The following is a 23,773-nucleotide window of genomic DNA, read 5'->3' on the forward strand; positions in this document are numbered from 1 at the left end:
CCAAGGCTTTTATATCCCCAGAGAAAGGAGGACCTCCCGAATCTGCCTTTGTCTGTGACTTGGGGGGGAATGACTTAGAGGTGAGTGTGTCTGTGGGAGGAAGAGCTGGTCACCTGCTGGTCAACCGGAGAGTTTACTTAATAAAGGAGCCAACGCAAGGCATGAACCTTTTGCATGTAAATCCTGATAACAGCAACTACAGTCCAGCCCAAGGCTACAAGAGTTGAATGCGTACAGAAGATGCGTTGGACTTCCAAAACAAACACTTCACAGATTGAGTAATCGCATAATTCATGCCTTGTTTTTCTGATGGGTTTTTTTTTTTTTTTCAGAACCGAATGGAGGAAAGCAAAGCACTCTTTAGAACAATTATCACATATCCCTGGTTCCAGAACTCCTCGGTTATTCTATTCTTAAACAAGAAAGATCTTCTAGAGGAGAAAATTATGTATTCCCACCTAGTTGACTACTTCCCAGAATATGATGGTAAGTCAGTGCTCTTCAGCCAGCCCAGTAGCTGGGGATCCGTCTTGCCCCCCAAGCAATGCAAGAGCTGACGCAGCAGCTTACTGTTGCTGCCTTGTGCATGTGTGATTGATGAAGTACAAATTATTGTTGGCCTTGCCCCGTAACCACCTGAAATGTTTCAATTCCCTGACAATGCTGAAAGTTAGAGCCAAAGAAAGCAACTTACATGTTTTGAAATAAGTGTATCAGAAGAGGGAACAGCCCCACAGTTTTGACCAATCATGTATCAATCATTACAGTTGGCTCTTTCTTTCGGCAACAGCTGGCTCTTGCCTCTCTATGGAAAGAGAACACAGTTTTGTGACAAGAACCCATGCTCTGAAATCACTCTACCCAGGTTGGCATCCAAGTTTTGACACCTCGTATTGCTAGAACCATGATGAAGTCACTTAATTTCTCTGAACAGTAGGACCAAACTCATGCAGTCGTCTTACAGGCTCTAACAGAGATAACATATGTACGACATTTTAGCATGATACCTGACACATGGCGAGTGTTAGCAAATATTTATTTGGGGGAGGGGGGAAGGTGCTGCATGGCCTGATGCAATCCTATCGTCCTTCGGGATGGCACCAGCCCCTTGAACTCTTCCTGTAGTGCTTAGAATCCATAACACCCACATCAGTACACCAATGGCTTTGCATTATTTCCTTACTTATAAGCACTCCTTATAAACAGATCTTGCCTACCCAGCTAGAGTGTGAAATCGTCAATGACTAGATAGGACACCCAGCCATTCCGAGAAATACTTGTTGACCAGTAACAAAATGCATCCACACCAAGCCACTCTGAAACAAGTCAAAGAGTCACAGCCACCGCCCGAAAGAACTTTTATGACAGGATACACGCACATCTCCCCATACATACTGGAGTCTAGATGAAGAGTGGCAAACTGTGGCCTGCCACCTGTTTTTATAAAGAAAGTTTTATTGAAACAGCCACACCCCGTTCATTTACACACAGTTTTTATGCTTTTAACAGCAGAATTGAGTAGCTGTGACAGACTCGTCCACAAAACCTAAAATATTTACTCTCTGGCCCTCTTTTAATTGAAGTATAGTTGACACATAACGTTACATTAGTTTCAGGTGTACAACGTAGTGATTGGACAAGTCTGTATGTTGTGCTGTGCTCACAAGTGTGGCTGCCATCTGTCCCCATACAGCATTGGTGACTGTATTTCCCTACCATTGACTGTGTTCCCTTTGCTGCGCCTGTGATCCCTGGACCTCATTCCACAGCTAGAAGCCTGAATCTCCCACCCCCCTTTTGTCATTTTCCCCACCTCCCCCATCTGCCTGCTCTCTGACAGCCATCAGTTTTTAGTATTTATGGGTCTGTTTCTCCCTTTTGTTTATTCATTTGTTTTGTTCTTTAGATTCCATACAAGTTAAATCATATACTATTTGTCTCTCTCTGACTTACATCACTTAGCATTATACTCTCTAGGTCCGTCCATATTGTCTCAATGGCACTGTCTCAGCTTTTATTATGGCTGCATAGTATTCCTGTGTGTGTGTGTGTGTGTGTGTGTATCCATTTGTCTTTTATTATGTCTCATCTTTTATTATGGCTGCATGGTATTCCTCTGTGTGTGTGTGTGTACATACACACACACACACACACACACATCTCCCTTATCCATTTGTCTATTGATGGACACTTACATTCCTTCTGTATCTTGGCTATTGTAAACAATACTGCTATAAACATAGGTGTGCATGTGTGTCTTCACATTGTTTTCACTGTTGCCAGGATTACCAATCATATGGTAATTTTATTTTTAATTTTTTTGAGGAGTTTCCATACTGTTTTCCACAGTGGTTACACCGGTCTATTCCCACCAACAGAGCACAAGGGTTCCTTTTTCTCCACATCTTCGCCAACACTTGTTCCTTGGGTTTTTATTTTACCCATTGTGACTAGTGTGAGGTGATATCTCGGTGTGGTTTTAATTTTTATGTACCTGTTGGAAAAATGTCTATTCAGGTCCTCTGTCCACTTTTAATCAGATTAACTGTTGTTAGTGTTGAGTTGTATAAGTTCTTTATATATTTTGGATATTCAACCCTTATCAAACATCATTTGTTTTATGGTTTTAGGTCTCACATTTAGGTCTTCAATCCATTTTGAGTTTATTTTTGTATGTGATGGAAGAAAGTAGTCCAGTTTCATTATTTTTCATGTAGCTGTCCAGTTTTCCCAGCACCGTTCATTAAAGAGACTGTCTTCTCCACGTTGTGTATTCTTGCCCCCTCCATCATAGAATAATCGATCATTTAAGCATCGGTTTATTTCTGGGCTCTCCATTCCATTGATCTATGTATATGATTTTGTGCTAGTACCATAGTGTGATTACTGCAGTTTTTTTTTTAATTTTTTTTTTTTTAGTGTTTTATTTTTGAGACAGAGAGAGAGACAGAGCATGAGCGGGGGAGGGTTAGAGAGAGAGGGAGACACAGAATCCAAAGCAGGCTCCAGTCTCTGAGCTGTCAGCACAGAGCCTGACGCGGGGCTCGAACTCACAGATGGTGAGATCGTGACCTGAGCCGAAGTCGGAAGCTCAACCGACTGAGCCACCCAGGCGCCCCGTGATTACTACAGTTTTGTAGTAGATCTTGAAATTTGGGATTGTGATACCTGCAGCTTTGTTCTTGTTCCTCACGATTGCTTTGGCTATTCAGGGTCTTTTGTGGTTCCATACAAATTTTAGGATTGGTTGTACTATTTCTGTGAAAAATGCTCTTGGTATTATGATAGGAATTTTCTGGAATCTGTCGATTGCTCTGGGTAGTATGGATGTTTTAATGATACTAATTTTTCCAATCCATAGGCATGGAAAATTTTTCATTTGTTTGTGTTATCTTCAGTTTGTTTCATCAGTTTTATAGTTTTCAGAGTACAGATCTTTCACCTTCTTGGTTCATTTTATTCCTGGGTATTTTCTTATTTGGGGCTCAACTGTCAATAGGATTGTTTTCTTCATTTCACTTTCTGCTACTACGTCATTAGTGTATACAAACTCAACTAACTTTTGTGTATTAATTTCGTATCCTGAAACTTTGCTTATGACTTCTAGTAGTTTTTTTGTAAAGTCTTTGGGGTTTTCTCTGTAAAGAAATACAGTGTATAGGAGCACCTGGTTGAGCGACTGACTCTTGTTTTAGCACAAGTCATGATCCCAGGGTCGTGGGATCGAGCCCTGAGTCCTGAGAATCCGAGCTTGGGATTCTCTCTCTCCCTCTGTCCCTCTCCCATGCATATACTCTTGCTCTCTCTAAAAATGAAAACAATAAAGGTTTTATTAAAAAATGCAGTGTACACATAGTGACGGTTTAACTTCTTCCTTACCAATTTGCATGCCTGTTATTCTTTTTTCTTGTCTGATTACTGTGTCTAGTACTTGGAGTACTGTATTGAATGAAAGTAGTGAGAGTGGACATCCTGATCTTCAGGAAAATGTTTTTCCCTATTGAGTATGACGCTAGCTGTGGGTTTTTCTTATGTTGCCTTTATTATGTCGAGGTATGTTCCCTCTAAGGTAACTTTGTTGAGGATTTTCATCATGAACCGATGTTGAATTTTGTCAAATGCTTTTGATGCATCTCTTGAGATGATCATATAGTTTTTATCTTTCATTTTGTTAATGGGATGTATCACATTGATTGATTGTGAATATTGAACCACCTTTGTTTGGATCCCTGGAAGGAATCCCATGTGACCATGGTGAATGATCCTTTTAGTGTATTATTCAAAGTGGTTTGCTAATATTTTGCTGATTGTTGCATTTAAGTTCATCAGAGAGATTGGCCTGTAGGGTTTTTTGGGTTTGTTTTTTGTTTTTGTACTGTCTGTGACTGGTTTGGGTAGGAGGGTAATGCTGACCTTGTAGAATGTATCTGGAAGCTTTCCTTCCTCTCTGATTTTTGTAATAGATGGATATAGTCAATTCAGAATAGATACTAATTCTTTTTTAAATGTTTGGTGGAATTCACCTGTGAAACCACCTGGACTTTTGTTTGTTGGGACTTATTTGATTACCAGTTCCATTCTGTTACTAGCAATTGATCTGTTCAGATTTTCTATTTCATCCTGATTCAGTTTTGGAAGATTGTATGTTTTTAAAATTTTATCTATTCTAGATTGTCCAGTTTATTGACATATAATTTTTTGTAGTAGTCTCTTACATTCCTTTGTATTTCTGTGGTTGGTTGTTACTTCTCTTTATTTCTAGATGAGTTTGACTAAAGGTTTATCAATTTTGTTTATTTTTTTAGTCTCTATTTCATTTATTTCTGATTTGGTGTTTATTATGTCCTTCCTTCTAATCTCAGGCTTTTTTGTTCTTTTTCTAGTTCCTATAGGTATAATGTCAGATTGTTTGAGATTTTTGTTTCTTGAGGTATGTCTGTATCATTACAAATTTCACTCTTAGAACTGCTGCATATCAAAGATTTTGGAACTTTGTGTTTTCATTTTCATTTGTCTCCATGTATTTTTTTAATTTGCTCTTGGATTTCTTTGTTGGCCCATGGGTTGTTTAGTACCATGTTATTTAGCCTCTGTGTTTAGGTTTTTTCCAGGTTTTTTCTTACTATTGATTTCTAGTTTCATACCATTCTGGTCAGAAAAGATGCATGATATGATTCTAATCTTCTTAAATTTATTGAGACTTGTCTCCTGAAGAATGTCCCGTGTGCATTTTGTTGGTTTTGGATAGAATTTCTATATCTGGTCTAATATGTCATTCAAAGACATGGTCTCCTTGTTGATTTTCTGCCTGGATTGTGTATTCATTGATGTACATGGGTTTCAGAGTCCCTTAGTATCATTTTATTACTGTCAGTTTCTCTCTTTATGTCATTAATATTTGCTTTCTGTATTTAGGTGCTTCATTGTTGGGTGCATAAATATTTACAATTTTTTTATCCTCTTGATGGGTTAACTAACCCCTTTATTGTTATATAATGCTCTCTTTGTCTCTTGTTACAGCCTTTGTTTTAAAATGTATTTTTTATCTGATATATGTATTGGTACTCTAGCTTTTTTTTTTTTTTTTTTTAACTTTCATTTGTATGGAGTATCTTTATCCAGCCGTTCACATTCAGTCTGTATGTGTCTTTAGGTCTGATGTGAGTCTCTTGTAGGCAGCATTTAGAGGGGTCGTGTTTTTTTTTTCTCCACCCTATGTCTTTTGATGGAGCATTTAGACCATTTATATTTAAAATAATTGTTGATAGGTAGGTACTTATTGCCATTTTGTTAATTGTTTTGTTTGGTTGTTTTTGTAATTCTTCTCTGTTCCTTTCTTCTGCTCTTGTTCTCTTGTGATGACTCTCTGTAGCGTTATGCTTGGCTTTCTTTTTATTTTTTGTGTATCTATATTAAAGGTTTTGGGCATGCAGTTACAGGATTCATATAACACCCTAAGTATATAGCAGTCTGTGTCAAGGTGACGGTCGTTGAAGTTTGAACACATTCTAAGAGAACTTTTTTACTTCCCCCTCCACATTTATGTAAATATTCTCTCATTTTATATCTTTGTATTCATAATTTTCTTCTAATTAATAGCCTTTTCCACCTAAATCTCTTTAACATTTCTTGTAAGGCCATTTGAGTAGTGATGAATTCCTTTACCTTTTGTTCGTCTGGGAAACTCAGTATCTCTCCTTCAATTCTGCATGATAACTTCACTGGTTAGAGTATTCTTGGTTGTAGGGTTTTTTTATTCCTTTTAGCACTCTGACTATATCATGCCCCTTACTTCCAGCCTGCCATGTTTCTGCTGAAAAATCATGTGATAGACTTAAGGGGTTTACCTTGTATGTTGCTTTTTGCTTCTCTCTTGCTGCTTTTAAAATTCTCTTTAACCACTGACATTTAATTATTGTGTTTGTGGGCCTCCTTGTATTCATCTTATTTGGGACTCTCTGTGCTTTCTGACCCTAAATATCTGTTTCTTTTCTCAGGTTGGGAAAGTGTTCAACTTTTACCTCTTCACATAAGCTGTCTGCCCCTTTCTCTTCTCCTTCTGGTGCCCTATAATGCAAATGTACGTTTGCTTGATGTTGTCCAAGAGATCCCTTAACCTATCCTCATTTAAAAATTTTCTTTTTACTGTTCAGCATATGTGCTTGTCACCGTGTCTTCTTCATCACTAATTTGCTTTTCTGCATACACGTATTTACTATTGATTCCCTCTAGTGTATTTTTCACTTTTTTATTGTATTCTTCAATTCTAGTTGATTTTTAAAAAATATTTCCTCTTGTTAAAGCTCTCACTGAGGTCTTCCGTCCAAGGCAGTGAGCATGTTTATGATGCTTTATTTTTTTTCATTTTTTTAATATGAAATTTATTGTCAAATTAGTTTCCATACAACACCCAGTGGCCATCACCCACTTTCCCCTCCCTTCCACCCCCCCCCCCATCAATCCTCAGTTTATTCTCAGTTTTTAAGAGTCTCCTATGGTTTGCCTCCCTCCCTCCCTCCCTCCCTCTCTTTTTTTTCCCCCTTCCCCTCCCCATGGTCTTCTGTTAAGTTTCTCAGGATCCACATAAGAGTGAATACGTATGGTATCCGTCTTTCTCTGTATGACTTATTTCACTTAGCATCACACTCTCCAGTCCCATCCACGTTGCTACAAAAGGCCAGATTTGCTTCTTTCTCCTGGCCACGTAGTATTCCATTGTGTATATAAACCACAATTTCTTTATCCATTCATCAGTCGATGGACATTTACGCTCTTTCCATAATTTGGCTGTTGTTGAAAGTGCTGCTACAAACGTTGGGGTACAAGTGCCCCTATGCCTCAGCAGTCCTGTATCCCTTGGGTAAGTTTCTAGCAGTGCTACTGCTGGGTCATAGGGTAGATCTCTTTTTAATTTTTTGAGGAACCTCCACACTGTTTTCCAGAATGGCTGCACCAGTTTGCATTCCCACCAACAGTGCAAGAGGGTTCCCGTTTCTGCACATCCCCTGCAGCATCTATGACACTTACTTTAGTATATGTGCTGCCAAAGCGAGCACTATGACCGTTACTTTAAACTCTATCAGGCCTAGTGTTCATCTTGATTTCACTTTAGGTCTTTTTCTTAGCTTTTGTCTTGTTCTTTTGTTCGGAGCATATTCTTCTGTCTCCTCTTTGTGTTTGACTTTCTTTGTCTGTTTCCATGAAGTAGGCGGAACAGCTACAGTAGATGGAATAGTCTTGTACGTGGTCGTCCCCTGCGTAGACTGTGTGTGCCTGCTGACTTTGGAAGGAGCTCTGGCTGGCATGAGCTGGGGATTCCGGAGCACCTCATGCTGGGGCTGTCCTGGTGGTATAGCCGGCCTCTCCATACAGGCAGCACCGCAGCAGAACAGTTAATTCTGAAATGAGTGCAAGCTGGGGGATCCCGGGGCTTTCCACACAGAGGGTGCCTTGGCAGGACAGTTAAATCTGAAGGCAAGACAACTGAAGAGGAAATAGGTTCAAGCCAGGGGTCCTGGGGCTGTCAGCACAGGAGTGGTTCCAGGGCTTTCCACTCAGAGGGCGCCCTGGGAGGACAGTTGAAGTTCAAGTCGGTACAAGCCAGAGTGTCCCAAGGTAGTCAGCACAGAGGGCCCAATGGCTGGAGCGAGCCAAGAGAGGGTACAGGTCTCAAGGCATTCCAGGGTACTTCCCAGAGGGCTCCAGAGCGTGGTGCCCTGGCAGGGCTGCTATAGCCAAAGTGGTTGGAACCTGGAGTGTTCTGATGTGCTTTGTTCTTGTGTCCTCTTGGTGTGCTGGCTAAAACTCTAGTGAGCATTGACCAGGGATGTGCCCGTGTGCTTGGTGCTGCGGCCACCCAGGTGGGACAGTTGGGGCTGGTATGGGCTAGGGGCCCAGGCCTCCCTGAGGCAGCAGGCCAGCCATGGCAGCCACACGCTACTCCTGTCATGGTGGAGGCCACATCAACTGTGGTACTCCCCAGCCCCTGTGACCAGGAGAGAGTGCCAGCAGCACCCCCGTCTTTTGGCAGGTTCTAGGGCTGGTCCCTCTACATCCTAGTTACCTTTTTGACCCACGGCTTGTTTTCTGGGCCCAAAGACAGGTCTGCCCACAGCCCCTCAGTACTATCCCCTCCCCCCTGCAGTTGGTAGCCTTGTGGGGGGACATCCCCCTCATTACCGTGTCTCCATCTCTCTTGCCATTCTCTGTGTGCTCTCTCCATCTTTGGTTGTGCAGAAGCTGTTCAGTCAATCCTCAGTTCTTCAAGAAGATTTGCTCTGTCAGTAGGTGTAGATAACACGTGTCCCAGAGGAGGTGAGTTGAGGGTCTTCCTATGTCACCTTATTGGACCAGAACCAAACTCTGTGGTGCATTACAGAGAAAGTGTGACACACCCAGATCTACATGAATAGTAGTTAAGAGGACAGCTTTGAGTGTCACAGAGTTCCAGCTCTGCCACTCGCATTGTAGGTTTGGACATGTCTATTCAATGACTCCATTTCTTTTTCATAGTAAATAATTGAATAGAACCATATATAAGTCACTTAGCGGGATACGTGGCACAGAGAAGAACACAAACCTGAAAGAACCTCTTACAAAGATGTATCAATAGGTGGATATAACAGATGATTTTTTTAAATATTTTTTTCTAGTTTGTTTGGGAGGGGAGGGGCAGAAAGAGAGGGAGACAGCGGATCCGAAGTGGACTCTGCACTGCCAGCAGAGAGCCCAGTGTGGGGTTCAAACTCATAAACCGTGCGATGATGCCCTGAGCCAAAGTCGGGCACTTAACCAACTGAGCCACCCAGGCGCCCCACCCCCCGCCATTTTTTAAATTACGTTATCGACATAGGATCTACAGTGGATAGCAGTTCAACATTGTTTCTGGACTTCTAAAAGCTCCCTCAGAAAGGTGATTTCTTCAAAACACGAATAATTCAGTTTGGCTTTATAGCTTTCTGAGAAGATACAAGCACATCAAGGATGGAGTTGTACTCACGTTTTCATCCCACGTGCACTTGTTAGGTGCTGGCTCGCAGAGTGGGCAAGGTTGCGTCTTTGGTGAACTGAATTTCCCTTCTCAAATGTGTGTGAGACTCTAAAGGTTGGTGCATTGAAATAGAAACTTTGGGGATGTTACCAGGTATTAGATACAGTCCTCTGTCTAGTTTGTTGGCAGTGTGTTCCTGTCCCCTATCCAAGTACTTTACTGTGCTTTATTGTGCCTTTAAAAACAAATACTTTGCTAGCCTTTCACAGTGTTTCCATTTTTACTCCTTTTCATTTGCCACTAGCTGGCACTGTTACAAATTTCATCAACCCTATCCCTCCCTCACTGTTCCTGAGGAAACTATAGAAGGAAGGAAACTTGAGCTGCCTGGGTGGCTCAGGTCACGATCTCACCATTCGGGAGTTTGAGCCCCGCATCAGGTTTTGTGCCTGACAGCCTGCTTCAGATTCTGTGCCTCCGTCTGTCTGTCTCTCTCAAAAATAAACCAACATTTAAAAAAGAAGAAGAAAGGAAGGAAACTTAACACGTAGCTAACCTGGTCTCCAACAACAACAGACTAGTCTTTAACCACTAGATCCACCTGAATCAGATGGGCACGAAGCATCTGGTTACACTTTAACACACGTTTGCCTGACGCCCCTAGAAGAGACTCTCTTAATTTTTCTCGTAATCCAATGAGAATCAGCAGGTAAGAAATGACACCCCACCCCATACGTGGCCACCTGCAAACCTGATGTGCTTGCATACAGGACGGCAGGGGATAAACACAGCACAGCCTACCCCACAGAGCAAAGCCACCAAGGCTTAACTGCTCAGCACAGCGCCCACAGCATGCCACATGTGGGTTTGATTTTTCTGCAGCACAAGACTTTTTTTCTGCAACAGCTGTTTGGGATAATTTTTTTTTTTTTTCTCTTTGCCACATCATCCTCCTCTCTTTACCTATCTCCTCCATCCAGTAAATTTCCCTGGGTTCCCCCATCACTGTAAGCATTTTCCTTCCCACACGCCCGCCTTGCGAAGGTTTTAAACCGTGAACACGGTTTTTACCGTTAACCTCCCCCAACGTGCACGTAAGGCACACAGGCGACTTAGCCATGGAAAAAGAAAAGGAAAAAAAAAAAAAGACACTTATTCACAAAGCAAACACAGCTGTCATTGCATACCAAGCCCTTGTAAGATGAGCTACAACTGAAAAAAATTCTAGGCCTACTCTGCAGTGCTGTTTTTATAACAAACATGTTTATAGTATTATGAACTTCACACTTCCACATTTCTGCACTTCCAAGGTCTTAATCATAATGAGTGCCATTTCTGTATTTCTCTTCAGAAAGAGAAATTACCGTTTCCACATGGACGTGAATTGCAGAATTGTTCAGAGAGACTCTGGTCCTCTGTGCGTGCTAGGATGTCTGTAAGGATTTCTTTGTAGTTTGTGTTTATTCAAATAATTTAATTTATGCTTAAAAACTTAACACACTGCAAGTGATCGTCACTGAACTTGAGTCTAGTTCTGAGGGCTTAAAAAAAAATAGCCCCTTTTTTCTCAAATAGGATAGATATACAAAACCAAAGGGAACTTCCTTCACAAACCAGAAAGCTGGGGTTCCTTTATATGGGAAGCTTCTCCAACCCCAACAGTGTATTAGTCCTAGCTCTAAATATTTTCTATTACTGCTGTGGAATTAATAACTTAATAGTACATTGAGAAAAACAGGACATTATAATCATAGTATTATTATGGCACTTTCATTATGATGCCAGCCTTCTTAATTGCTGACAAAAATTTCAATTCTGGTCACTGAAGTCAAAAATTCAAACATTACTTTTGTGGTCATTGTTCAAGTGGGAATAACCCATTTGTCTTCATGGCTCTTTCTCTCCTCCTTCTGGCAGGGTTAGATATAAACTCATAGGGGTAATCCCCAATCTGCAATCAGGCCATTTTGAAAAGTCTTCAAGTTGGCCGTCTAAAATTCACGATGCATTTTGTTGGAAGCAGTAGTCAGGCCCTCAGTATAGTTTTCCAAGATTTCTTTATCCCAACCAGTAGATAACAAGAATCTTGACAGAAAAAATGGAGGCTGTGGATCTTGAGATGGTCCTGTCAGAAGGAAGTGGAGGAGAAGGCTATAGCAGGACCTCCTTCTTTCTTAGGATGGAAAAGACGGGGGAAATGTACATATATGGGCCTCAAAGACTAAGATGGATACTCGGTACTCGATAGTAACGTTAAGACACCTACCTAGTTAACAATAAATTTTAAATTAATACATTTGTCAGGATCTATTAAATAAATTTTTAAAACCGCTTTATTGACCTATCATTCACATACCATGTAATTTACCCATTTAAAGCTACAATTCAGGGCTTTTTGAAGTCCATTTTACCATATTTATGAATACTACGACAGTGAAATTCATTGTTTAAGTAACTAATAGAATCCCCCCCCTTTTTTTTTTAAGTTTATTTAGAGAGCACAAGCAGGGGAGGGGCAGGGAAAGAGCAGCTGAGGCAGGCTCTATGCACTGTAGCGCAGTGACACTAGGGGCTCGATCTCCCAAACTGTGAGATCACGACCTAAGCCAAAATCAAGAGTCGGAGGCCCAACCGACTGAGCCACCCAGGCCCCCCAGAGTCCTTGCTTTTGATTCCTTTGGATATACATACCTAGGAATACAATTGCCGGCCAGTTGGTCATCTATGTTTAGCTTTGGGAGGAACTACCCACCTGTTTTCCACAGCAGCTACACCATCGTACGTTCCCACCAACAATGCATAAGCGTTCAGATTTTTCAACATCCTTGCCCATACTGTATCCTTTTTTTTTCTTTTTATTATAGCCATTCTGGCAGATGTGAAATAACAGCTCACAGTGGGTTTGATTTGCCTTTCCCCGATGATTAAGAATGTTGAGCCCGTCTGTGCTCGTTGGCCAGCTATATATCTTTGGAGAAATGTCTATTCAGGCCCTTTTGCCCATTTTTTATTCAGATTGCCTTTGGTGCTGAGTTATAGGAGTTCTATTTTCTGGAAGTTAACCTCTTATGAGCTATGTGTTTGGCCAGTATTTTCACCCATTCTGTAGGTGGTCTCTTCTGTCTTGATGGTGTCCTTTGATGCCCAAAACTTTTAAATTTTGATGAGGTCCAATTTTTCTTTTGTTGCCTATGATGTTGGCACCCTATCTAAGAATGCATTGCAAAATTTTACTTTTTTTTTTTTTTTTTTTTAAGATTTTAATGTTTGGGGCTCCTGAGTGGCTCAGTCGGTTGAGCAGACCGACTCTTGGTTTCTGCTCGGGTCATGATCTCACGGTTTCGTGGGTTTGAGCCCCACATCAGGCTCTGCGCTGCCAGTGTGGAGCCTGCTTGGGATTCTCTCTCTCTCTCTCTCTCTCTCTCTCTCTCTCTCTCTCCTTCCCCCATTCTCACTGGGTCTGTCTCTCTCAAAATAAATGAACAAACTTAAAAAAATTAAAGACTTTAATGTTTATTTTTGAGAGAGAACGAGCAGGGAAGGGGTAGAGAGAGACACACACACAGAATATGAAGCAGGCTCCCAGTTCCAAGCTAACAGCACAGAGCCTGACGTGGGGCTCGAACTCACAAACCACGAGATCGTGACCTGAGCCAAAATCGAACGCTTAACCGACTAAGCCACACAGGCACCCCTCATGGCAAAATTTTAAGCTAAACTTTTACTATACCCTGGTAAATATATTGCAGTCCTGTTTTAAGGCATCTAGAAGAGTGTTCAGCCTGGAAGACACCCCAAATAAAGCTAAGGAAACATACACCAGTCTTTCTCTTATCACACATAGTGAACTGAATACTACGTAAATGTAGTTTGCCCAGAAACACCAGCAATCCAGAAGCTAGGTAGCAGAGCACAATTGAAGGTGGACCTAAGATTTTTTTTTTCAAATTTATTTTGAGAGAGCGAGCGAGCTAGTGAGCATGAACAGGGATGGGGCAGAGAGAGAATCCCAAGTAGGGCCCCCACTGTCAGCTTGGAGCTCATGACCTGAAACCAAGAGTCCGCTGCTCAACCAACTGAGCCACCCAGGTGCCCCAGGAACTATTCTGAAACAGATTTCAGTCTGGAGAATGTAAAAAGATCCACAGCAGGGGCGAGGGGCCCCTGGGAGGCAGATTGACAGGAGAGCCTAAGGCAGCTCTATCTGTATGGATGCTTACTGTGTGGCAAAAACCAATACAAGTAACTCAGTCCAATAGTAGTAAGCTCTCCGCCCCTCCCTTCCTGAAGGGCCTACAGTAGCTCCCTGTCACGTAAGGCGTCAGAGCGAAACTTCACCTAGCATTCAAGCCGTCTGCCTCTTTTCGCCTAACCACACCTTGTGCGTGGGTGGGTGGATGGACGGACAGGCAGACGAATGGATGGTCAGATAACATGCCAAAGAGGAACAGTTGCACATACTCGAGTTGGGGAAGATAGTTATAACGGATCAAAGCTGCAGTGCAAGCGTCCTCCCCGTGGCATTGTTACCAGCCCAGTGAACACTTAACTGCTTATAGGCACACACAGATCCGCTGACAAATCGTCCCTTTCTTCCCTTGACCAACAGGACCCCAGAGAGATGCCCAGGCAGCTCGAGAATTCATCCTGAAGATGTTCGTGGACCTGAACCCTGACAGTGACAAAATTATCTACTCCCACTTCACATGCGCCACAGATACCGAGAACATCCGCTTTGTCTTTGCCGCCGTCAAGGACACCATCCTCCAGTTGAACCTGAAGGAGTACAATCTGGTCTAATTGTGCCTCCTCAGTACCGCCCGTCCCTTCCCCGGTGGGCTGTTGAAGCTGTACAAGAGGGACTGGATTTCTGTGGAAAACCATTTGCATAATACTAATTTATTGCCGTCCCGGACTCTGTGTGAATGTGTCCACAGGGTTTGTAGTAAATATTATGATTTTATTTAAACTATTCAGAGGAAAAACAGGATGCTGAAGTACGGTCCCAGCACATTTCCTCGCTGTCTTTTTTTTAGGCAAAAACCTTGTGACTCAGTGTATTTTCAATTCTTAGTCATGCACTCACCAAGATAAGAGTGGTTTCTTTCTCTTTTTCTTTTCTATTGAGGAAAACAAAGCCGATTGCCCTTTGCCTCGCCCCCTGCCCTCATCCTGATTTTCCCTGGGTCACAACGGCCTTTATCCTAGTTCCATTCTTGGTCGGGTTTTTCTCTCCAACGACAGGACAGCGCCATTTGATTTCAGCCATCGGCATCAGCTTAAGTTAAACGGTTTGTAGTGTTGCTGAAGGATTCTAAGTATTAATACTGTGGTTTTCAATGTATTGCTCTGGATACACATATAGAGTTGTTTTTATATCAGTACATGATCTTGCCTCACTTTGGGCTAGGAGGGTGGATGCCCGTCTTACAGCGAAGGGTCGTTTCTTTTGGATTCCTACCTTCAGCCATAGCTTGGTTGCTGAGAGAAATATGCACAGACAGTAAGGCAAGAACAGAGACCACAGTTTTGTTTTTTTTTTTAACGCCATGTGCCATGGTCCTTCCACCCTTACTTTTTTTTTTACCCTCTCTTTAAATTGCAGATGCCAAAAAACAAAAAAACAAAAAAAACAAAAAACCATTTTCTATATATATGTATATGCCCAACAGACACTACATTACCCCAATGGCTGCTATCCAGAACCTGTTTCTTAGGTTGTTCATTTTTCCCCACCTTGGTTCAGATGTTCATCCTTTTTTTTTCCCCCCTTAGTGTTTGGGCCATAATTTATTATGGGTATGTGTTGCCAAAGCTGGCTTTTTTGTCAAAGTAGTAAAAATTTCAGAGGTAAAAGCCAGTATCTCACAAATGGAAGAGAGTAAGAGTGTGAGGCCTAAATAATTGGCTGAGAATCCACCTGAAACACCAGTTGCCCAAGAATAGGTAACTGCCAATCTGACTGGCATGGTCCATTCTTTTCTCTGCCCTCGAGATCACATTTAGTGTGCGTTTCGTGTTGAGTGTCCAAATCAGCAATGTAAAATAGTGTCTTCTGTGATAGAACATGAAATCTGCTTCTGTCTCTTCCTTTAAAGCCAGTCTTACCCTTTGTGTTTCTTTAAGGTCAAGTAGGTCTGCCAAGGACGTTATTCAAGTGTTCGGACACCTTTCATTTGCAAAATCCGATGTTACTGCTGGTTTACCCCCTTTGTGAACTTTTTAAACCGGTGACCGATTAAGTTGAATTTGAGTTAGGTCCACAAGACTTCCTTAAGAGTTAACCCCTCGGTGTTTTATAGAACATGCATTTGTGTAACTAAACCTCTTAGGAGAGATCATTGGAGTTCTCAACGTGCAATTTTTCAACAAATGCAAAAAAAAAAAAAACCCAAAAAACAAAACAGCACCTGTATTGATGAGCTTCGGTCCAGCAGCTTGAGTTGACATACGATTTAAGGAAATAAAGATTATTTTAAACCTGCTGGGGAGTAAGAATTAGGCCGCGACACTGGTCTTATTTTAAGTATCGTACTATCTGGCACAAGTCCAGACTCCCCTATCCGTCAACTCTTGGGGAACAATGAAGGCAAGAGAAAATGAATGGCTTTACTAGAGGAGAACCAGGGTTACTAACCCGTAGTGAGATGTTCTCCTTCCTTTCCCGGCCACAAACACCACGAGTTACTTTTTCACTTTGCTCGGAAAGCAGCTCTAATTTAATTGAGAACCAGACTGCCTGTAGGGCTAGTGCAATTCTGAACGCTCTAGTCATTGTACGTACACCTCTTGCTATTGCCGCATCCATACGGGCTTTGTAATCGTTAATTTTTTTTTTGGCAGATTGAATGTGCTGTATCGATATGTATCTATGTAAGTGTATGTCTTATAGCTAATTCACATTTTGAATAATGTTATTTTATTTACTTTTTTAAGAGAGGAGAATGTAAATTGGTCAGTTTATTTCTGACTAGGGATATTTTTTTTTTCCATTTAGAAAAGAAAAAAAAAAAAAACCTTACTATCGTACAGAGCGGTACTAGCATCGTGCTGTATAAAATCATTTGCACATTCCTGAGTAGAGGTGTACTGATAAGACCCAAAGGTAATTTCATAGCAAAATACATAAAATCAGTCGGAGCTTTTATACAAACATGGAAACCAACTTTGTAGAACTTTTGCCATTTGACCTAGGATTGGAATATGAGCTTTTATACGATTCATATTCTTATTTGGCAAATGCACAGTTTAGTATTACCTCTCTGATGGCCTTTATTAGAAAGGCAGTTTTAGAAGCTATTGTGATCCACTAAGGAAATGTTTTAACAGCTAGAGACCACTGCTTGCCTGAAAGGGCAATCTTAAATTTGGTGCAGCAAAAACAAAACAAAACAAAACAAAACAAAACAAAACAAAAAAAACGAAAAAAAAAAAAAGAAAAAGAAAAAAAAGGAAAAAGAAAAAAAAGAAAAAAGTAAAAAAGAAAAGAAAGAAGAAAAAAGTCAACAATAACATTTGAAGGCCTACAGTGTGTATAGAGAAAACCTCATCACAAGATCCTAAGTGTTACAGTTTTAGGGAATCAAGATATTCTATTTAATAGAGCTATAGTAGATGTAGTCAATTAAACATGATCTCAAAGCTCGAAGAAGTTGAGCAAACAGGGAAAGATTGTTCTATTTGTCTTTATGAAATTGGAATGGAATTGCTATGCAGAATTGAGGTTGGTGGCTTCGCTGTTTGCCGGAGGGTGCATGACAAGTTCCCTTTCTCTTGAGAAAGGAAGAAATTGATCACCCTCGCTGCAGTGATGCATGGAAACCTAATTGTATCCACACTAGTCAATCGAAGCTAAATGATTTTTTTTTCTGTTTCTTTGGGGTTTTATTGAAGGGGCTAGGGGTGGGAAGGGATTCTTTTCAGTTTTGTATAAAAAAAAACAAAGTTTACTCATGCTTTCTATTGTGATTGCAAGCGTTAGAAGCGTGTGCCACTTGTCTCCTGCCATTGATGCTCCAGGTAATGGAGGCCTGTGGCCAGTTTTTGGTGACTTGGGCATGTCTTATTCAAAAACAAAAACACAAACCACAAAAACCTTTCTTCAGCATACCAAGGCAAGCAGCCATTTCATGACTCACCACATTGCAGTGTACCAGTTTACAGATAATTTTTCCCTTTTTTTGCGTGACATGGCAGTTCCAAACCCACAGAGAATTCCTCATTTGTAAATTGGAGGTTTGTACTATGCCTTACAGAGCTTAAATCCAGAAGTTTGTGCCTCATCTCTTGAAACAAAGGGAAATAACACACCCATTCAGAAGTCAATAAATCCCCTAGAAGTTTTTGTTTTTTTAAAAAAACATTTTCATACAAAGAGCTCTGTTGAATGTCATGAATAGACTTGGGGGAAAAAAAAAATCTTAGGAACCTGCATTTGTTGTTTACTAGCATATGACATCTACAAAAGGTATTCAAAGAACACCTGAAACTTGTATTTTTTTTTTTTTTGTGGATTAAATAGCAAGCCTATTACAAAAAGGTAATTCAGCTAAAGGACAATTTACTTTTTGTACTTTAGACTATCTTGATTGTCAAGGTGTATGAACTGTAATTTTAAAATTTATACTGCCACATGATTGTAAATGTTAGTTGTCTTAAGTTAGGAATTGGTAAAAAGCTATTTATGCTGGATTTGGGTCAAACGACTTATTTGCAAAAAAAATAATGGGAAGAAAGGGCTGTATAACGAGATACTGCAAGACTCAGATATTGGTTGGAAATAACCTTCAAATTACCCTCAATTTCCCTTTGTTTTCAGTTTTTCAAAAAAAAATGAATGAAATGAAATATAGAAGAATGTTAACCCATATAAAAATAAAGTGTACCCAAGTATTGTAATGTATATTGCTCCTCTTCTTAAAATTAAATAAGGGTTTAAAACCACTTAATTGGTAATTGACAACATCTCAATTGATACAAACAAGGTGTGCTTGGTATTCATTACTATGTTCTTCCAAAGATCTGTCTTTGGTTAGAAACACACAAAAACTAAAACTTACAATAGTGTCTGTTTATCTGTCTCCACATATTTCCAGCATATGTAGCGTTAATAGGTCTGTCCTGATAACTACGTGTTTGGGGTTTCATTTTGGTTCCACCAAATTAGGACAAGAAATGGTTTAGTTGTATGTGATTAGTTAGAAATTCTTCGAGCCAGACACCTACTGTTTAGTAAATACTTAGTACAGAGTCTAAACTTGTCATTTGTTTTTCCTCACAGAGTAACAACCCATTCATTGCTGTCTTCCCAACTTCCAATGACCTTTCAATAATACTCTTGCCTCTAGAATCATCTGTTCAAAGTATGCATACACACCCAGCACATAGTAGGTGCTCAAACAGTAATTTCCTTCTTACCTCCCTTATCACGTATCTTCCATTTCTCCATAGGATTCCAACCCAATAGTAAATGACATTTACACGTTTCAAAAACACCTATTGGGCAAAATTGGATCTTACTTCAATAAAGCAATTCTGACTTTCATATAAGCTTTGATAGGTAGGAAAAAAAAAACAGGGAAGAAAATATTCTTCACTAGAATATTGTCCAGTTTAGAAAGAGATGGAAATTGCTGTGTAACATTCCAGTTACTTTGACTTAAACACATGTTTTTGGTAGATTTCTTTTCCTCAAAGTACTCTAAATACAACTTCTTGCTGGATTCCTCACCTGTCATCATGTTGGAAACCCTTACTAGACCTATGTATTTAGGGAGTTTTGTCAGAAAACATTTTTAACTTGCAGTATTTAAAAGAATCCTACTTACTGTTCTTAAAATGTCATTCAAATGCATGTATTGTCTATTGTTTGGGGATGGGAACTAGTTTTGCAAAAAAACACCTAATGTTGTATAATAATGCCCCGATGATCTTGCTGGTTAAAAATACAGTATTTTTGGCCATAATTTTGTACCACAGTATTCATTCTTGAGTTTTGCTTCTCTTGAAGTTGCCTAAGCCTCTTCCAGAATGTTTTGTATTCTAGGGAGTTTTGGACTAAGTTTTTCCTTTCCTAAAACACTTTATACTACATATGCCTTGTCCAGGTTTAATAATTTCTAGGCAAACACACAGAAAGTGTTTTCCCTTCTGTATATAATCAGATTTTATTCTCCTTCAGTGGAAATAGTCCCATGGACAGCATTTTTCTTTTTTTTTTTTTAAACTTGACCTAATTTAGGTGGCAAAAACCTTGTAGATACACAATTTAATGGCTGCTCAGTCAAGACTTACAAAGAGCTGCCTGCGTTCAACCTGAGGCAGTCTTCGAATTAGGAAAGATCGACTGGCTGAGAGAGGCAAATGCTTGGCTCAGAGCTTCCCTGTTTGAGCAGCCAGAGTGAACAGGTCCACTCCACATGGGAAAAAGGACCTGGTGTAGGTGTCCTTTAGGGCTGTTACTCTTAGAAAAAAAAACCCTGAGGCTTTTTGGAGATCAGCTAAAGCCAAGTTTTTCTTTCTTTAACTTTGTGAAGTTACAATGATGGTGAGGATAGCAAAGGGTTTTCTAGAAAATCGGTGCATATGCGGGGATGTAGAACCCTAACCAAATCAAAACTTGTTTCTGCTACTTACAACCAGGTCTTTCCCAACTAGCGGCCCAGCCTTTACGGAATTTTCTGGGCTTTTTTCGGCATACTCATCCTTTCAAATACAAGTGAAAGTGTAACTTTCACTTAAAAGCCTTTGGGTGAGGCTCTCCTGTTCTTGCATGCTTTAGAGACCATTTCTGGTAGTCGGTGTCCCCTCCCTGGGTCTTTTTTTTTCTTTTTTTTAATTTGGGCTTTTTTTTTTTTAATTTAATGTTTGTTTTTGAGACAAAGAGAGACTGAGTGTGAGCGGGAGAGGGGCAGAGAGGGAGACACAGAATCCGAAGGAACTCCAGGCTCAGGTGCCATCACAAAGCCCGATGCGGGATTTGACCCACGAACCGCGAGATCATGACCTGAGCCGAAGTTGGATGCTTAACTGACTGAGCCACCCAGGCGCCCCTGGATCTTACTAGTAAAGGATGGTGTGACTGAGGACTCTCACTGAGTACAGGGCTGGAGTGATCAGTCCCTACAACTCCCCCCCCCCCCCCCATCCCCAACGCCCCGAGGAAGTGAGATGTCAGGCAGCCTCCATCATCCCCCCACTCTGTGGCCTCTGGGACCTATGTCCGTCTGCACCATTGTCTTGAAAACCCATAACCCACAGAAAAAATGAACTTGCTCAACATTATTTGAGCCAACTATCTTAACCTGACCTTTGACTCTAGACGCAGCCTACTTAAAGTCTGTTTTCTCTGAATTCTTACGCCTCCGGACTTGAAAGCTGATCTGTGTCGATTTTCTCTCTCCCTGTTTTCTTCAAGGAGGCAAAGGCCAGAGCATTTTCCTGTCCCATAGGCTTATGGGTAAAGTAAGGCAACCTACCCTCTTTAATTAAGACGGTAATTCAACCAAACCCTGGTAACAAAAAGCTGATGGTGGGATCTCCTCAGTGCCGGCCGGGAGTCCCACACTGCCTGCCACAGACTGTCCGGTCAAGGCACCAGCTGGGGCACACTTGAGGGGCAGGGCCCACATCAAGGACTGTGTAGCAGCAATGATTAGACAGAAGGGGTCTGCTGCTTCCTGTGCAACAGTCAAGGGCCCACTCCAGTCATATCCTGGTAAATGGTTAACAACGGGGGCAGAGGAGGCAGAAGTGTGGGACGCCTCTGCGGGGTCTGCTCATTTCCATGGTGTGAATAAATGCCCGCCACAGCCAGTTTTAAGCCACTGATTTGTGAGGGCAGCTGAATTCGGGTGGGGAGAGATCCTAACAGTGGCCTCTCTCAGGCTGTTCCTGGAAACCACCCTCAGGCCCCTGAGGAGAGCACCTTTCTTTCCACCTGGAGAGAAGGGCAGGGGTATAGACCTAGCTGGCTTATGGCACCCGCAGCATATGAATGCCCTCCTCTTGGGACCTGGAGCTAATTACTAAAAAGCACGGTGCTCACGATGGGCTCACAAATGGCAACTTGGCCAGAGATATCAAGTACTGTCAACTCAAAAGGAATTGGGACATCAGATTCACCTGACACTTGGGGAGTGTGTGTGTGCACGTGTAAGAAGTGTTGCAGCGTCCCCAAGCAGCTCAGTTATTGCTGAACAAGGACAAAAAGCTCGTACACAATTTCAGTTGAGTAACTGGATTAATCCTCAATCTTTAAAAACGATTCTGTAACTTAGATACACACACAGAACGTAAAAACTGGTTTGATCAGGAAGGGGTGTATACTTTACAGGCAGGAGTACACAGACTAGCTTATCCCTTGATTATTAGAAGCATTTTTTTTTTTTTTGAGAGAGAGAGAGAGAGAGAGAGAGAGGGAGAGTGTTAACGGCTGAGGGTCAGAGGAGAGGGAGAGAGAGTACCTTAAGCAGGCTCCACACCTGACATGGAGCCCAACGTGGGGCTGGATCTCACAACCATGGGATTAGGACCGGAGCCGAAACCAAGAGTTGGATGCTTAACCGACCGAGCCACCCAGGCGCCCCCGACGCACTTTAACTCACAGAAAATCATTCTTCACATGGACATGATCCAGACAAAAATGATCCGAAAATCCACAGCTAACATTTTCTTTAGGAAGTTTTTCTCTAGGGGCAGCTGGGTGGCTCAGTCGGTTAAGCGTCCAACTTCAGCTCAGGTCATGATCTCACAGTTGATGAGTTCGAGCCCCACATCTGGCTCTGTGCTGACAGCTCGGAGCCTGGAGCCTGCTTTGGATTCTGTGTCTCCCTCTCTCTTTCTGCCCCTTCCCTGCTCACACTCTGTCTCTCTCTCTCTCTCTCAAACATTAAAAAAACTTTTTTTCAATTTCTTGCCAGCCTTTCCAGGTGCTATCTTAAAAGGGCTCTGCTCCATGTAGGAAAGAACACCTAAATATGGCAAGTTATACATGTTTTTTAAAAGGGCAGATGAACCCAGGCTGGGGCTTCGATGTCTCTGAACAATCAGGGGCCATATTTTCAACTGAGACAGGGAGGAGAGGTCTCCAGAAAGTTGTGGAAGCTGGACGAGATCTTGTGTAACTTCCAAAAGCCAGGGCTGCATGATTTAGCTGCATAACCACTGTTCGAGGTCATTTCCATTCCTGAGTTAGGGCTTCGCTGTGCACATTGCTCACTTCCCAGGAAGGGTGATTAATTCCCAGAACCCCAGGCCTACGCCACACAAATGCCCGTGTGGAACCACAGACTCCAGTCCCCAACGTGTGGGGCTACCCTCTTGTGTCACTGTACTCCAGTTGACTGGGGGCTCCCTGGTCCACACAACGGTTACTGCAGACACTTCTTTTTCAGGCCAGGACTTGCCTGCATCCTTCCGGCTTTCTCTGGCCACAAACCAGCAACCCCAAGTCCATCAATGCCTCAGGAGGGATGCTCAACCAGTGAGGGACAAGGGTTGGCAGTCGCGTACTATGGCCCCTGGCCCTCCCTGGTCAAACCGTAGGCTTGTTCTGCACACTATCTCAGAGGGTCCCCGGCAGGCCCCTCTTCCTGCCGACAGAGCCTGCTCATTCGCACACGCTTTAACGCCTTTTCTCCTTCTCCAGTGTTACCTTCAAGCTCTCACCATGCTTCCTGGGGTCAGCTCATAAGCGACTTGCACGAAAATTCTTTACACGGGTCTGCTTTGAGGGAAATCCCAGGTAAGGCAGTAAGCCCATCAAGGGATGACCCTCACGTATGGGGAAGCAGTCCTGGGGACTTGCCCAGACCCATCACAGCCAAGCTTCAGTACTTTGCCTTCAATGCAACTACAGCTGTGAGCAGAGGTCCCAGATTAGTACCTGGAACCCCAGCATGAAATCAAGTTGTTACACAGGCCCCCACAGTACGAGACTAGACACAACAATGATGAATTTATGAAGAAAAATTCCACCTCTTCCTGGAAGCTACCACTACAGCGTCTTTAAAAATAACCAATTTCAGTGGCTCAGTCGGTTCAGTGTCCGACTTCAGCTCCAGTCATGATCTCATGGTTCGTGGGCTCAAGCCCTGCATCGGGCTCTATGCTGACAGCTCAGAGCCTGGACCCTGCTTCGGATTCTGCATTGCCCTCTCTTCCTCTCCCGTCCTCCCCCATTCGTGCTTTGTCTCCTTCTCAAAAATGAATAAACGTTTTAAAATTTTTGAAAAAAAAAAAATCAGTTTCGGTTGTTGAAGAAAATTGATGCAGACACTTCAA

General features: G+C 41.9%; 1 protein-coding gene across 3 annotated transcripts in view; it reads left to right on the forward strand.

Moving 5' to 3' along the window:
- LOC131492038 (guanine nucleotide-binding protein G(q) subunit alpha) overlaps positions 1 to 19,455 on the forward strand; it is a 320,026-nt gene extending 300,571 nt beyond the window's left edge. For all 3 annotated transcript variants that reach the window (XM_058695647.1, XM_058695648.1, XM_058695649.1), the window contains exons 6-7: positions 333 to 486; positions 14,100 to 19,455. In XM_058695647.1, coding sequence (XP_058551630.1) covers positions 333 to 486; positions 14,100 to 14,290 — 345 coding nt within the window. In that variant the 3' untranslated portion in view covers positions 14,291 to 19,455. The remainder of the gene's footprint in view (positions 1 to 332; positions 487 to 14,099) is intronic.
- The last annotated feature ends 4,318 nt before the right edge of the window (positions 19,456 to 23,773 follow it).

The sequence above is a fragment of the Neofelis nebulosa genome, chromosome 12 (assembly GCF_028018385.1).
Source record: "Neofelis nebulosa isolate mNeoNeb1 chromosome 12, mNeoNeb1.pri, whole genome shotgun sequence".
NCBI classification, from domain to species: Eukaryota; Metazoa; Chordata; class Mammalia; order Carnivora; family Felidae; genus Neofelis; species Neofelis nebulosa.